The sequence below is a fragment of the Halichondria panicea genome, chromosome 2 (assembly GCF_963675165.1).
Source record: "Halichondria panicea chromosome 2, odHalPani1.1, whole genome shotgun sequence".
In the NCBI taxonomy this organism is placed as follows: Eukaryota; Metazoa; Porifera; class Demospongiae; order Suberitida; family Halichondriidae; genus Halichondria; species Halichondria panicea.
This window is the reverse complement of record NC_087378.1, coordinates 572,929-589,242: the sequence shown is the minus strand read 5'-3', so window position 1 is coordinate 589,242 and position 16,314 is coordinate 572,929. Positions and strand designations below refer to the sequence as shown.

General features: G+C 41.4%; 4 protein-coding genes across 7 annotated transcripts; 3 read left to right on the top strand and 1 right to left on the bottom strand.

Moving 5' to 3' along the window:
- Positions 1–36: 36 nt before the first annotated feature.
- Positions 37–1,818, top strand: LOC135331361 (uncharacterized). Its single transcript, XM_064526487.1, has 2 exons — positions 37–1,434; positions 1,558–1,818. Exons 1-2 carry the CDS (start codon positions 37–39, stop codon positions 1,642–1,644), a joined length of 1,485 nt encoding a protein of 494 aa, XP_064382557.1. The 3' UTR covers positions 1,645–1,818.
- A 104-nt stretch (positions 1,819–1,922) lies between these two features.
- On the top strand, positions 1,923–3,449 carry LOC135331364 (uncharacterized). The gene has a single exon (XM_064526494.1). It carries the CDS (start codon positions 2,007–2,009, stop codon positions 3,294–3,296), a length of 1,290 nt encoding a protein of 429 aa, XP_064382564.1. The 5' UTR covers positions 1,923–2,006; the 3' UTR covers positions 3,297–3,449.
- A 135-nt stretch (positions 3,450–3,584) lies between these two features.
- Positions 3,585–9,150, bottom strand: LOC135331353 (solute carrier organic anion transporter family member 4A1-like). Its single transcript, XM_064526478.1, has 7 exons — positions 8,722–9,150; positions 7,400–7,582; positions 6,328–7,065; positions 5,748–5,934; positions 5,278–5,437; positions 4,532–4,779; positions 3,585–4,350 (listed from the first exon to the last, which is right to left on the bottom strand). Exons 1-7 carry the CDS (start codon positions 9,041–9,043, stop codon positions 3,759–3,761), a joined length of 2,430 nt encoding a protein of 809 aa, XP_064382548.1. The 5' UTR covers positions 9,044–9,150; the 3' UTR covers positions 3,585–3,758.
- An 89-nt stretch (positions 9,151–9,239) lies between these two features.
- LOC135331363 (transcription elongation factor B polypeptide 3-like) lies at positions 9,240–15,495 on the top strand. 4 transcript variants are annotated; one of them, XM_064526492.1, is made up of 14 exons: positions 9,240–9,427; positions 9,492–9,557; positions 9,619–10,174; positions 10,325–10,417; positions 10,671–10,724; positions 10,838–10,892; positions 11,233–11,275; positions 11,322–11,423; positions 11,483–11,564; positions 11,761–11,917; positions 11,972–14,377; positions 14,502–14,721; positions 14,795–14,911; positions 15,208–15,495. In XM_064526492.1, the coding sequence occupies exons 1-11, from the start codon at positions 9,359–9,361 to the stop codon at positions 12,006–12,008; spliced, it is 1,314 nt and encodes a 437-aa protein (XP_064382562.1). In that variant the 5' UTR covers positions 9,240–9,358; the 3' UTR covers positions 12,009–14,377; positions 14,502–14,721; positions 14,795–14,911; positions 15,208–15,495. The 4 variants fall into 4 exon arrangements, with proteins under 4 accessions (XP_064382562.1, XP_064382561.1, XP_064382560.1 ...); XM_064526491.1 differs by having other exon boundaries at positions 14,780–14,911; XM_064526490.1 differs by having other exon boundaries at positions 14,777–14,911.
- Positions 15,496–16,314: the final 819 nt, after the last annotated feature.

Below are 16,314 nucleotides of genomic sequence, written 5' to 3'. Positions count from 1 at the left end.
AACAAACACTATCTAGATCTAATTGTCTGCTGCACAATGGGCCAATTGGAGAGTCAACCTTCTTATTACAAGCAAGTACAGAATGAAGATGGGAGCTTTGTGATTGTCACCAATGATCCAATTGATTCATTTGAGTTCAGCCCCTCAGAAAGCCATCTAGTGAGCTATGGCATCGACTCCCAAACAAGCCCTAAGTTCAAATCCAAGAGTCTTAGCTCTATCGCAGGCTTCGATGCTAAACTGGTGTGCGATTCGTTCATTGATATCGGAGCTTTCCCTGCTCAGAATACAGTTGTGTATGTTGCTTCAAAGCAAGCAGAAGAATGCAGTTTTGATGGGATCAAGAAGACGTTTCAAGATTGTGCTGCCAGAGTTGGATCTGATGGGCTACTTGTATTCCATTTCTCTGGGCACGGCATCAAAGTCGGGCAGAATGAATGGGGATTAGCGCCAGTTGATTTCGATTACTCTCGATCCACCTATCTCACTGCAAGCGTTCTCATCAGTTGGATCAACGAGATCAAATGCCAAGCAAAGTATATTCTGTTCACGCTGGATTGCTGCTATGCTGGAGGGATCGGTAAGGAACTAACGAAATCGGTTGAGGTTCAAGTTGATGCGAATATCTGTGTTATGAGTGCTTGTGCTGGCTATGAAACCTCGATTGTTATTGGCCCTCTCAAAAACTCAATTTTTGCGTACTTTCTCTCTGATGCCATTCTATGCTGCCAGCTTGAAGCCGGGCTGCTACCAATAAAGAAAGTATTTTCTCGATGTCAAGTGTGCTGTGAGAGCCTCTCTTCTGTTCTGGTTCGATACAAGGCCGGTATTCTCAGTCCAAGCACAATGCAGCCGCAGCTGAAAACTCTTCGTCTTCAAACAGCTGTCAAGGAACTCTCGGGAGAAGGGGTGGACCAAGTGGACGCTGGAATAGGACGATTCGATTTTGCCATTCAAATGTATGATTATCAAAAATGGAACATTCCTCAGTTATCTGAGAAGTCGTATGCGTATCTCGAAACTGTTTCTAGTATAGAGGAAGGACCATTGCTTCAACTCGAGGAGAATGGTGTATTTAGTCAGCGTGTTCTAAATACGGTTGTTTGCTCCATGATGTACAGTGTAGCTGCTACTGAGCTTGTGAGTAACCCAGGTAACGTACAAAACCCTAACCTTTCTATAACTGCATTCATGAACTGTGTGGCAGCCATCGACATGATTCATTCTGGAGTCGAATTTAACAAGTTAGTCTTCTATCACAGCTGGCTGTTTTATCGGGAAGTGCTCGTTGAGAACAACGTCAACATCGCTAGTCTGCAGCCGATGTTTGAAAGACTTCAAAGCATCTGCAGTGAAAGCCACAGGCAGTCAGAGGAAGTTGATGGTAGTTTGGACACAGCTGTTGAGCCAACAGAGTCTACAGATTTTGCAGCTGTAAGTATGATGTTCTCGTGTGTGTATATTGATCTAAATTATTATTATTAGTGGACCTTACACACATGCATGTACATACATATACTCGTCAGGTTTCAGTGCTGTTATTAACCACTCTTACAGGATTCTACTGATGGCGTTGAGAGGGCTTCCGGAAAGTACCTACCAACCTTACACAGATGGATTCCTGTATTAGAGTCAGACTTTTAAACTTTCAGGTACATACTTTTTTGTCAGGCATACCGTTTTTTTAAAATCACACTTCTATAGTTTAGTTATTATAATTATCATGCTACGTATGGTCACATGTTGTCTCATGTTTTCTTTAGAAACTACCAGGGAAATTTCTGGTTATTTCATCATTCTGTATTATGCTGAAGTTAACAGTCACATGCTCATTAGCTGATGTAGTGAAATGGGCTGCGTCTATGAATTTATGCATGTTATGGTTATGAATGTACTGACAGTGCACTTGCTATGAGCCATCAGGTGATCTTCTATAATTACATACTATAAAAGTAGAGGTTTTCTCAGTATTGTTTCAGTTATTGCTTTCTTTTGTAGACTTGAAAATGGCTTATATACAAAGTGGCAATGTTGTAGTTTTATCGAATGTACCTGCTTCTATTTACTACCAGCCTGAGAATAGCTCATTGTTACTTGTTAATAACACTTCCTCTCAAAACAACAATGGATATGTGAATCCTATTGTCAGCACGTTTGCTGAAAAGCAGATTGTTCGAAGTGATGGTATCCAAGTCCTTGATGATACTACTTTAATCTCAAAAGAAAGTATTAAGGAGCACTTTTTAAAGCTGATTTGCAAACAAAACAGCAAAGAAGGTTTGTTCATTTTTTCATACACAGGACCGGTAGACGGAAGCAGCCAAGAATGCAGTTTGAAGCTCTCCGATTTCAATAGTGAGAACCCTATCACACATGTGACTCCAACCACACTTTTGGAATGGCTATCGGAAGCCAGCAAAAAACAAACCATTGGCTATGTTTTGTTCATTTTCGACTGTCCGTTTGCCCACAGAATGGTCTCTTGTCTGACGGACATCAGGACTTCCACAGTCCCCCTCAACACTCGCCTGTTTGCAGTTGGCACAGAAGTCGGTGACACCAACCCAATGCTCTATACTGCACTCAAAGGGCAAACCATCTTTCAGTACTTTCTAAACTGGTCCGTTCAAACCATGGAGTTTACGAGAGGAATGCTTCCACTTGCATCCATTCTTGAGAAAGTATCGAATTGCACAGGTGCCTTTTCTTCCCTGATTGTCACCTATAACAAGCAAAGACGTGAACTCAAGCCAAGAACCACTGAGCCAAAACTAAAATCCATTCAGAGAATCGAAACAATAGTTGATAGCAGTCTTGGTGAAGGAAAAGATGAGATCGATTCTTTCAGTGGGTTGGAATTTTTGAATTGTCATTTTGAGACGAGCAAGAACCGCATGAATCTCGATCAGAAAGTGTATCAATGGCTGGACACTCTGTGCGATGTCAGGAACGAGAACAATCCTCTAAAAGTGCTTCTTGACAATGGCGCTCTTGAGGGGCCACACAGTGTCCTTGGGACTGTACTCTGTTTACTAATGTACAGCATAGCTTCAATACAAACTGCTCAGGGGAGAAAAGAGAGCATCGAAGAGCCTAACATGTTCATCATTGGTTTTGTGAGTGCAGTGTCGACTGTGCAGATTGTGTATCGGGACGGGATTGCAGATTTAGTGGAGGTGTGCATGCATTCTTGGGAGTTTTATCATCACGTTGCAGTACAGAACAATGTGAAAGATGACAAACTAGTGAAGCTCTATCATCTTATTGAAACAGAGAGCAAGAAATCATTAATGTAGTTACATACTAGCACCATCTATCTTTTTACTCACTCATTACGATCATTATATACACACCTAATACCTGTAGATTTATTTTCCTAACACTTGAGTCTTGTAACATGCTTTCACGATGCTATTGCAAACTAATGAAGCTCTATCATCTTATTGAAACTGAAAGCAAGAAATTGTTATTGTAGTTATAAGCATAATCTATATCATAATTATACTCCTAACACTTGAGTCTTGTAACGTGCTTTCACGATGCTTAATAAATAATATTGCCACGTACAATAAAAATTAAAAAGATTGATACATGACTGTAATTATGTCAAACTGCATTGTAAAAACAAAACAAAAGTGAGCACAGGAAAATACTGGGAGCTATATATATAGAACAGGTGCAAGACAGTTAATTATAACTATAATATAGTTTTATGCATTGATAATTAATTATGTTAGTTAGTTAGTTAGTTAGTTAGATTAGATTGGTGGTTGCACAATCATCGTCGGACTAGAGACCTCTGTCTCGACACTCCGAGCTCTCATATTGTGTAGGTCAGGGAAAACCACTCCCTCATCAATCTCCGTGTGATCGTGGTCCAGCAAAATATCCTCACTGCAGTGACTCTCAAAGCGGTTCGAAGTGCGTCTCTTGGGGGGACTTTGTGGTCCTTGTATAATATACGAGTCGCTCGATTCGAGTGATTCCGAGTCACCTCCTGATTCTACCTGATTAGAATTGTCTTGGGGTGTGGTTTCGTGAATGCTCGCCAGTGCAATATCTGTTGCTTCTTTTTCACTTTGTGTTTGTTTAGGGTAGACAATCCAACTTAGGAATGAGAATATGAAGTTCAACGTGACACCCATGACTGCTAGTAGGACAGCCCGCTCACTCAGAGAGGAGTTGTCATACACCCAGCAGCTGCCCTGGCGACTACAATCGTATTGCCAAAAGATGCAGGCAGAGTCGAAGATGGCACCAAACACAATGGGACCGGGGATGGAACCAAATGCTCGAAAAACGAGGGACTGAAGACCGAGAGCCAGCGTACGTTGTTCATCAGCTACACACCTGCGTAGGAGTGCATTGCAGTAACGTATAATACGTGTTTCAATAGCATAGATCATGCAAAAAGCTCCATATGACCTCTAAAGAATTAATTATTATCTCGTTGAGATTGGACAATCTATGCAGCTCAACTAATAAGGTACTCAAAGTTAGAGCTAACAAAAACACAAGCCTATGGTCATACCTCACAGTGATGATGACATAGGGAACTTGGAGCATGAATATCAGGAAGAGAGCCACGGCAATGACGACCAGAAACGGACCAATCAGGTTGCAGCCTTGATCACACCTGCCCTCCACCGCTGTGCTGTTTGATAACAGGTCAAAGGTCAGTTGATTGAGACTGGAGGCCATGTGTGGTGTCGTGTTGAACAGCTGAGACGCTAGATTGCCAGATACACACGAGCAGTTCTCAAACACATTGGTTTGTACCTGTACAAATTAGGACAACTATGTTTCAGTTTCAGTTATAATTATAAGCAATACATAATAACAATGTTCTAGCCAGGGTGTGTGTGTATACATGTACACGTACACGTAGTTGAACATCTTTCAACAGCCATAACTTTAGTATTGTTGATCCAATGTCAAAAATTTTCTGATTTTCTGAAATCTTAGAAAGAGATCTTTCAAATGATGTATTTAAATCAAAAATTTTGTCGAGGCCATAATTTGTCATCTTTCAGTCTTGGACCATGGGCTATATTTATATTATCCATGGTATGGCCAAATTGGCAAATACCTTTATCTCAACTTTGATGACACCATTTGAAAGGCCTCTACTAAGCTTTCAGAAAATCATAAAATCGTTGAAATTGGATCCACGGAATTCAAGTTATGGCAACTGAAAGGCCCTGAATCAAAGATAGTTCATTAAACTGGGGCTGTAATACAATAGCCAAGTCAGTTCTGATTCCAATGTTTACTTACCCCGTTTATAGTGGTAACACTCTTCTGACAAGAAGCTCTGCATGGTGAGAAGTAGGTGAGACCATCAGCTCCACAGACTGGCTCAAAGATGGTGGAGGAACAATTGCAATTCGATACACAAGTAGCGTTGAGGAAGCGAGTATCACCGCCTCCAATCAGCCTGCACACAAAACAACAATGGTGGTTTAATTATCATGATAGGATCTACCGCAGTCTGTACACAGATAACTACCGCAGTCTGTACACAGATAAGGGACCAAAACAATGACTATATAAGCACTTAAACCACTTCCTAGAACTTTTGTACATACACAGTAACTTCTTGAGTACTATCTTGTAAAGCAACAATAATTAATAAATTAAAGCCCTTACACTGAGGAAAATATTTTCAAATAACGAGTCCTATTATTTTATACTAGTAAGACACCACTGAGACTGCATTACAGACAAAGAGAGGCTCCCTCACTTACCCGTCAGAATAAGGGGCAGTGACTCCTGCCAGCTGCACAGTGGGACAATGCACTAGGAACACAAGTGTGGACGGTATGGTGATCAAGGTGATGATCCACGTGATGAGACCCACTTTACGCCCTGTGGCCTTACTGAAATAGACAATCAGTGCACCTGTGATGACTCCCGCTCCACCAGCTGGTATGGCTGCATCAAATAAGTGTGGTAAAGAGTAGCTTGATCAGGATTCTATCTCTAGGATTCAATATAAGGGGAAAAAATTGCTTTTAGCTTCTCAGAATGCAGCCATGGTAGACCCTTAAATTAAGAATTTGCAGACTAGTGGAGAGAGGGGGTGTTTGGGCTGTCCCCCCCTCCCACTGGATAGAACCTGTTGATAGAATTAATGTTTGTTTGTTTTTATACAAAGTCTACACACTACCTACGCCTAACTACGGCCCCCCCCACACTCACTACATACGCCCCCACACCCACACACACACACACTTACCTACGCCCCCCCCACACTCACTACCTACGCCTAACTACGCCCCCCCACACTCACTACCTACGCCCCCACACCCACACACACACACTTACCTACTGCTCCAGCGACGATGCTGGCTGTAAAGGCAGTGAGGCCAAACTGAGACTCGAGATACTTGGGGGCAAAAGACACCATTCCCGCGACAACAATCAACGAACTGCTAATGGCAATCGTAATGAAGATCCAACTAGGAGTGGTGATCACTTGCTTGAGGTGGTAAGGAAACGATTTCAGTTTGCCAGTAAATTCTTCTGCTTCTCCAAATTTCCCTTGGTACTTTTGGGCCATTTCTTGTTGTCGTTCTTGCTTTACCAGGTGACTGTCAGGCAGTAAGCGTGGAAACATAAAGAACGGAATAGAAATAAGCCATGACATTATTCCAGAGAAAATAAACGCTAGCCACCAAGCACCCACCCAGCCGGGGTCAGAGGGTTCAAGCCTGGTCTCTACCCACGGATCAACAAACACGGACAGGAAGGCTCCACCTAGTCCATAGCCGAGAGCAGGCCCAATCACAGTCACCATGTAGAATATTCCAATATGAACAGAAACGTGTTTCGGTGACACTATGTCATCCAGATAAGAGGTACCGATTGTAAACAAGGGGGCTGCCCCTATTCCAATTAGAATGTTTCCGATTATGAAAAAAGCCAGAGCAAAGTTATTGCCCCCCTCGCAATCTGAGGAGAGATCAGCATTGTCAGCTGCACATGATTCAAACTGTTCCGTCAATGCAGCACCAGCCGTGTACTCGCCAAATACAAACTGAGGTAATGCAAACACAAAGGCACCTGCAGGGAAACAATAGGGAAACAATAGGGATAGGGAAACAGGTAAACAGGAAATTATTAATTTCAAGTGCCAGACACTGAGACTAATGAGATTAGTAGGAGGTGGCGGCTTCAGTGATCTCACACACAATAATTATCACATGTTTGTGTCAGTTTACATACCATCTCACATCACAACTGGACTTACTTACTTGCCAAATTAGTCCACCCCTAACTGTGCACAGTGTAGTGTAACATAGCAACAAGTACCATTATTGCAAGTTGGCAACAAAGTATTTGCAGCGGTATTTTTAGAATAGCCACCATGCAGATAACAACCGCCCAGGCCTCTTACCTACTCCTTGTATGATGAGACTCACACCCAGCCACCTGGGCTTGTGGCCTCTGCCTCCAAAGTAGCTGATGAATAGGACAGAGACAAGAACAGAAGCATCAAAGGTAGCAGCAATAGCTCCGGCAGCTGTACTCGAGAATCCATAGCGCCTCTCAATGGAGGACAAAACCACCGAGGTGAATCCTAGAGTGAGATAGTGAGAATACAATGACAGTAAATGATTTCGATCACACATTGTACCATTATAGTAATAGTGAAATTAAAATAGCCTTCTGCAATAATTGACATAATTTCCTCACATGATCGATTACTATTGGATACTGCATGCACTGCTCACAGCATGCCTTCTATCATGAAAGCATACATGATATGAAACTATACTACTATCATAGACCTAGTGACAGGAAATCGAGAACCCTGAGCAACTGCAAATTGACATTTAACACTTAAGTCATACTGGCTGATTTAAAACAAATATTGATGATTGATTTGTTATGTTGGCAAAACAGAGCTCACTAAAGTACAGATGTTGATTACCTAATCTTATGCATGCAAAGGAAAATTATTCGATGTTTCCATGGAGTTGAAAATCATCTGAATATTATGTGAAGTTGCACAAATGTTCCTGGAGCTCATTTACGATATCCAGGGTGTGCAGATATCTTTATCCTTATTATGTGCCCAGTGCAGCTGCTACACAACTGATAAGATATGCTAAGGAGCACAAACACATGACCATGGTGGTGGTGATAAGGACAGATTGGCAAGGACAAAGATCTACACACACCACACAGGAACCTCCAATCAACACCATACCATTGTGTACCACTGATAAGAGCCCGAGGCTATCTGTCACCTATAGCAACACACTTCTCACCTACAGTTCTCAGCAACCAAACAATATTCAATGGGTATCATTTGCAATAGTCTAAGAAGGGTAATTGCAAGGAATGCATTTGCTAGACAAAGGTCTAGTACATTGTTTGAGCTCACAACTATTCACTGCTCCCCCAGTCTCACGGAAGCGCATGGTTGTATGCCAAACATTCATCTTACATGCAACATACGTACATGTGCATGCCATTAGCAAGGGTATCACAGGCCAAGGCAATTCTACATTCCCTGTATGGTTTGTGCTTCTTTTTTACTGCAGTCGAAAAATAATTAATTAGTGATGCATGTTTTCTAGACCACAAGTAAAGAAACAATAGGATATACTAATTACACACTTCAACATTACCACAAACATTCTGCTAACTAAAAATCGACAACACCAAATCATTACATTAAATTATGCTTGTTTATTTGTTGCAGATGCTCACCAGACACGAGAGCTCCCTCTATGAAGCAGTTGAGGCACAGCAGGAAGGTGAAGAACCTCGCATCCATGAACATCTGCATCCATTTGGGTCTGCATCTCCCCACTCCACAATAATAGTCTTCCTTGCTCAAACTGGGTCGTTTTGAAGAGCTGCTGCTGCTGAGGTGCCTCTCCTTCTTCACTAGGCCAGAGGAGGTGGTCTGTATGACTAGCACTTCTGCATCAACCATTTCATTGGGAGCTTTCTCCATGCTGTATGAGTCATGGGTCCCAGAGTCAATGCTGTCGCCAAATGGAGATTGTACTTTCTCTGTCTCTGACATGATAAGATGTGATGTTTGAGCTTCAGGTTCACAATAAATTATAAACCAAGCTACAAAGCTGCAAACTAAAAATTTCTTTGAAGTTTGCCCACATGTCAATAACGTAATAAAAGAGAAGAAACGGGAAGTGTGTGGGTGGTTGCACTTGAAACGGACGTCATTTGTTTACTATCTCTACTAAGACCACAAATCCAGCTGATAAATAGCGAAATGTGTAAAATTGAAAAGCTTTGCATGTCTACACACTTTATATAATATAGCTAGCTCAAGGTACTGGTGCCGGTGGTTTGTACACCAGATCAGAACAGAGCAGCTATGGATGACTTGCAATCGATCTTAAAGCTCAAGAAGAAGTTGACTGAAGCTGTGGAGCAAGGAAAAGAGGTAAATCACAGCAAAATGATCATACATTAATTTTATTATTAATTATCGGTATATTTAATAATAGGAGGGCTATGTTCTTAAAGTTCTCCATCGACTGTCACAAGTACCGATGACGATTGAATTGTTACAGGTCAGTTTATTAATAGCACCTCCAATCGATGAATGGATATCATGTGTTGCATTCTCTACAGAACACTCAGATTGGAAGAGACGTGAATGCACTTCGTAAAATGTCCAACACCATCAAAACAGAGTCGAAAGCCCTCGTCCAGAAATGGAAACGACTTTTACCACCAGCCGAGCCTGGCCACCCACCACAGCCTAAACCAACCAATGAAAGACACACACATGCACAGACAGGTAGAGACGATGATGTTACAATACTACATGGGACAAAGCCTCATAAGTCATCATCTAAGTCAAGATCGAGAAGCAAAGCTGGCTCATCTAAAGAACCTAAAAGCCTTGATGACTTCTCCAAGGCTCTAATGGGAATGCCTGAAACACTCTCCAACAACGACACCATGGATTGTTTAGATACTGAGTTCCCGGCCATTGCCACACCCTCGCATAGAGTGGCCCACAGAACAAAGGACAGTCTCGGGCCTTCGGAGTCTATTACTAAACTACGATCTATCAGTCCACGACCCGTCCCTCATGAGGTACACAATGGTCAGCTCAGTAGCCTTGCTACGCCAAGCTACTCTTCAACGTCACCACAACAGACTAACCACAAGAAAAGGAAAGGTGGGTTTGGTGAAGTCCCATGCACCGATTAATTTTGATGTTCACCTTCAATCATTGTACTAACTAGTTGTGGTATTTTGTTGGTATGTAACAGATGTACGCTGTATGTAAACGACGTGTTTGTATAAACTGTTTTGTCTTTTATCTCAGCTGATGTGGCTGGCAGTACGGATATTGTTGCTCTCTCCAAGAAGTCTCGCACACAGGTTTACTCTGGCAAGAAAGCTTCATCTGGTCCACAGTGTAAGCCTGCCCGCCATGTGTACATCTGTGAATACTTCACACAATATCACACATACCAAGGCGTTACTTGTGTAAGGTATAGTGATAACTAGTAACTAGTTCTGGGTAGTTTTTAGTTCCTAGTAGTCTAGGCCTTCTATTAAATATCATAATAGTATACCAGTCAGCAGGAAATGTGGCTCCAGATTTCTAATCAGCTCCATTGGTAGCAACTCGCTTCCACAATCAATTCCTTGTGTTTTATCCATTGCAGTTGTGACTCCTCTCTTTGATCTGTGCATAAAGGTCCTCATCGACAACATTGACGGTATGTGCAGCTATGTTCGTCTTTATACATACCTTATATGGAGCCAGCTAGTATGTATGTCTCAGATGTTAAAAAAAGAATGGCCACTATACATGTTTACCGAGCTATTGCAGATATTGAAGAAGTTGGAGGAATTCCCTTCTATGTATTGGAGCCTGTTCTATCAAGGTGTGTGTATACATGTACATGTAGCAGAGTTATTATGTTGCCTTGTGCCTTGGCGGCTGCGTGGAATTCATAGGTGCACATAATTACATAATTATAGATGTGTGCCTGGTATTTGTTATTAGCACGAAAGAGTGGGATTCTTAATTGCCATAGTTAACATACTTGCAGCTGTACACGTAGTCATGTATACTATGCACACACACACACACACACACACACACACACACACACACACACACACACACACACACACACACACACACACACACACGCACGCACACACACGCACACACACGCACGCACACACACACACACACACACACACGCACACACACAATAGATCCACCGCATCTCAACTCATGAGGCTTGAAGAATACAATCCAGTGAGGCAAAGACGCGCACAATTATATTCCCTTATCTTTTATACAGCATTTTACTGAAGACAGTGATGGCCTGTGGGAGAAGCACTGTCGTAAGGAGTTCAAAGGAGCATTACCAAGAGGTCACCAAACATGGAAGGAATTGTACATTGTGAGTTACGGTATGAGCAGCTTGACCTCCATTATTGAGACTATTAATTTTGTGTACAGGATAGACTTGAAGATCGTGAGAGAAAACTGCGAAGCCTCACTGCGAGAATTAGTGCAACAGAGAAGGCAAGACAAGATCCAAGTAAGAGTTGCTGTAATAGTACACAACAGAAACATGCATCTACTGACCTTCTATAGCCTTGTTTATTATTTTGTAAGGGTGGGATAAATTAGAATTATTAAAGTATATGTAAATGTGAGCCCTTACTACTCCTTGATTTATAATTTGTAAGCAAGAATATACTTCAATACAATGCAGTGATATTGGTTCCCTGCAGTTCGTAAAGTGATAAGCACTGTGGCCACAAGAAAGCCTGGTCGTAGAGGGGCCAGTAGTGTGGCCTTCTTCCCAGGGAGGTCAGGACCGTCCTCCTTGGAACAGAAGGTGAAATCAAAACCTCTAATGAAGGCAACCATGAAAATGGCTCAGCAAAGGTGAAACTGAAACTCTCCATACATCGTTTTTTCATCTTATTGTTCTCTCTGCAGAAATTCCAGGATGCGCTTTAAACCCAGTCAGAGATAGTTTGTGGTTAACTACGGTCTGTCTAGTTTGTTTGTGCACTTTTTGTTGTGAAATGTTTGCATTTAAGTTTTTCTATCCGGGGTAAATAATAGATCATCCCAAGTACGTCTACGAACCTAGTGCGCATGCCCTGTAACAATAATTATTACTTTTCGTTCCAGCTGCATTGTTATGGGTTGATCAAAGAGTATGCATGAATGATTGTTGTCAATGATCAGAGATATTTCGTACTTGCAACAGATTCTTGCACTCACTGTTTCAAGAAATCTTATGATTGGTTACATTGTTAGCTATATAATTATGTATGTCAGCATTGCTAGTAAAGTTAAAGCGGTGATGGTAAAAATGGTAAAAATTAAGTGCATGATAATTATCATGCTATGCATAAATTTATAGAGTTGAACTGAAAAATAATGACGAAAATGATGATGATGATGCAAGTATTCAGATGTATTTAGTCATAATTTTTGTTTCGCAACTGTAGGGTCCTTTGCTGTAAATGTTCCTCGAGATGTCGAACCACATCGGTTCTTGTACAATGGAATAACCCATCTTCTTGTAAAAAGGCACAGCAAATGTTGTTGACACAATTCCCACTTTAATATACTGCTCATTCTTCGCTTTGTCCTCCATAGCTTGCAATAGTTTCTTCCCAATGCCACATTTTTGGTGGAAGGCACTCACATACAGTGTTTCTATTTGTATGTCACATTCGTGCTGTTTAGGAACTCTGTGTTGCTCGTTGGTGTTCAGGTAGCCAAATCCAAGTTCTTATACTCAAACAAGCTCCTGTCAAACTGCCAGTTTGGCTTCAGACCAAAATCTTCAACTCAAGAAGCCCTCCTATCTGTCACTAACGACTGGCACAAACTTCTAGAAAATGATCACCAAGTGGCAACTGTGTTCTTTGACGTCAAGAAAGCATTTGACTCAGTACCCCACCCACAGATCATATCCTCTCTCCAAGTCGTAGGCATTTGTGGCAACCTACTGCATTGGATAAAAGACTATCTTACCAACAGAGAGCAAGGGGTAGTCCTGGAGGGAACTATGTCAGACCCTGTTGCAGTGACCTCAGGTGTCCCACAAGGGTCAATCTTAGGACCGCTATTATTCAACATTTTCATGAACTCAATTGCTAACATCAACCTGTCCACCAATGCCAAACTCATTCTATACCCAGACGATATCTTTCTCTACAAGCCCATAAACTCGACAATTGAAACTCAGGACCTACAGGGAGACGTCAATGAAATAAACTACTGGATGCAATCTCACGGCCTCACAGCAAACCACTCCAAGACCAAACTGCTTACAATAACTCGCTCTACACGCACTATCCCAATGAATATAGATATAAACAACCATCGGATCTCCCCATGTGATACTGTAAAGTACCTTGGTGTTACTATCAATAATGATCTAAAATGGGCATGTCACATACACAACACCTGCAAGAAGGCCAAACAACATCTTGGCTTCATCCATCGCAAGTTCCATAAATCACCACCTCAGATCAGGAACCAGATCTACCGCACGGCTGTTCTGCCTAAGTTAGACTATTGCGGTGCAGTCTGGGACCCTCATCACCACACAGATATAAAAAAACTGGAAAGCGTCCAAAAATTTGCAGGGAAAATTGTAACGAAGCAGTGGAGGGCAGAATACCCTGACCTGCTTGCCTCCTTAAACTGGAAACCTCTGTCATCTCGAAGGAAAAACCAAAAACTGAAAGTCTGCTTTAATATACTTAATAATTTATCTATAATATCTCCCAATGTTTTCACCCTCCATCCTCGCCCTTCCCCCCGTCACCCTCATAATCAAATTATTTTAAAACCATATGTTAAAACCCTAGCCCATAGACATTCCTTTTTTGTAAGCGTAATCCCCATTTGGAATTCCCTTCCCCTAAATGTTATCAGTAGCCCTAGCCCATCTGCTTTTAAATTATCCCTGTCAAAATTATAGCAATAAGTTAAAATTTTTTTTTTTTTTCCTTTTTTTTTCTTTTTTTTCACTTAAGTACACCTGCACCTGCACCTTTACTTTTTGGTTATGGACTGACTTCATTATTAGCTTCATTTAGCTACCTTGTCATATCCTGTATGCTTCCTCTGCATCAAACATTATAAAGAAAAAAAAAAAAAAAAAAAATTCACACCTTTTACTCGTAAATCCACCCACGCATATTTGTGCTTTGTCAGCATTCCATGTGTTTACTTCTCCACTCTAAATATAATAGTAAGAAACTGCAGACCTATGGGTACAGGATCTTTGGCAGTGGTTATCAGTGGAGCAACTCTGCTTTTGGTTGTCATTGTGGTGGCACCATTTGCTCTGTGCTGTTTTTTTCGTAGGAGAAAAAGGTAAAGAGAATCGGCAAATACAAAATGGTGTAAAATGGCTCGTTCGATCGTGTGTGTGTTACCTGTTGCTATCTAGTATAACATGAATAGCCTAATGAGGACACACTGTGTTTAACCTCTCCAGGGATGAGGAATCTAGTCCTTTGTTGGAGAGTAACCTTCTGGCTATATCTAGCAAACCAGTCAAAAGAGACTCATATGGTGGGGCTAGTAGGTTGTCTCCTACCAAATCTGACCCTCCTCTGACATCCGCACCAGCTGATGCTCCCACTACTAGTAGCAAGCATGCACAGTCAGTGAGGCAAAAGTATAGATTGGGAGGAAAAACGGAACAAAACTCACAGGTTTGTGTTGTGGTTTACCAAACTGAGTAAAGAACATTCCATATGCCTGGTTTAGCAGGTAATTCCTCCCCAGGCATCAGCATCAGCTGAGGCTCCCAATACTGATATCGTAGCGATACATGAGAAGAAGTCAACACAGTCAGTGAGGTCCAAGAATAGATTGGGAGGAAAAATGGACAAGAATGCACAGGTTGGTGTTGTTTTACCAATACTCGGAAATTAAAGTAAATACTCGTACAGCTCAGGATAGTTACGTTGAACCTATTGCGGTAAATTTTTGTATGATGCTACAATACGAAATATATGACCATACGAAAATAATCGCTATACGGTACTCAATCCCAGGCTTCCATAATATTCTTGTCTGACTGTGTAACACCACCAATTAATGTATGATAGGCTTTGTATTATAGTTCATTGAACAAAACGTTGTAAATGGCTTGTACTGTACATACGTTGCTATTCTTTCTACACTCACATTTTTAGGCATTGGGTGAACGAAAAGACAAATTAAAAACTATTGAGAGGACGTGTGGAGAACTTGATGATAAAGCAGCTGGGTTCCTTTCTCTGGCAGATGATCTAGTAGCCAAAAAGAAAAAGAAGAAAAAGTCCTCTAGAAAATAAAATTGACAACTTGACTTAAGACTAAAGTTAAATGGGGATGTTTTTCTTTGCACATTGTTCTCTCCGCTGTTTTCATGTGTTTCCTTTTTGTGTAATTGGTGTGTATATAGCAATGGCTATGAGCCATATAAAGGTTATTGATTGAAACATACGTTCAGTTGTCAGGTGTGCTAAAGATGCCGCGTTGTAAGTTCTGTTGCTGCTGTTGCTATCGACACAAAAGAGAGTAAGAATTTACAAATGGCCTAATAAAGGCATCTACCATTAGTATGAGTGTGTGCATAGACATAATGGTTAGTTAGTCACTGCTTCACTATAATTATGGTGTGTTACAGAGATGACATAGAATCTGAAGATGAAACAATGGAGTTAGATCACCGACCTCGGGCCCCAATTCCAACCAACTACGGCGGCACCTCACAGCCAGGTCCTATACAGCATGAAGACAGCAGTATGAGGCCTCGATTGCCAACTCGAAAGAAACTAAAACATGATCGTGAAGTAGTACCAGAACCAACTGGTGCATCAGACACATCTGTTGGAAGAATCCATAAGAACATTGAGGTTAGTCTTCTACCCACACACATGCACATGACATAACTATAAGTAAGCACATATCTAATATGTTTCACTTGGTAACTCATAGTATACAATGTTACATAGGTAACATGCAGCAATCCTTTAGTACATTTATGTGCCACTCATGTTAGGCCCTACATGCTCGCCATGAGAATCTAGAGGATGTAAATGAAGTCATGTCTGATATGGAATCAGAAGCTGGTATATATTCATCACTCTCTGCACAGCTGAGAGAGAAGTACCAACAAAAGTTGTCCTCAAGCAAAGAGGAGCACCAATCAGACGTACCAAAGAAAAAGAAGCGCAAGTTAAAAGCTGTGAAACATTGGTGGCGCAAACACTTTCATTAAACTTTGTTTGCATACATTACTATTGATAATCAGTTCC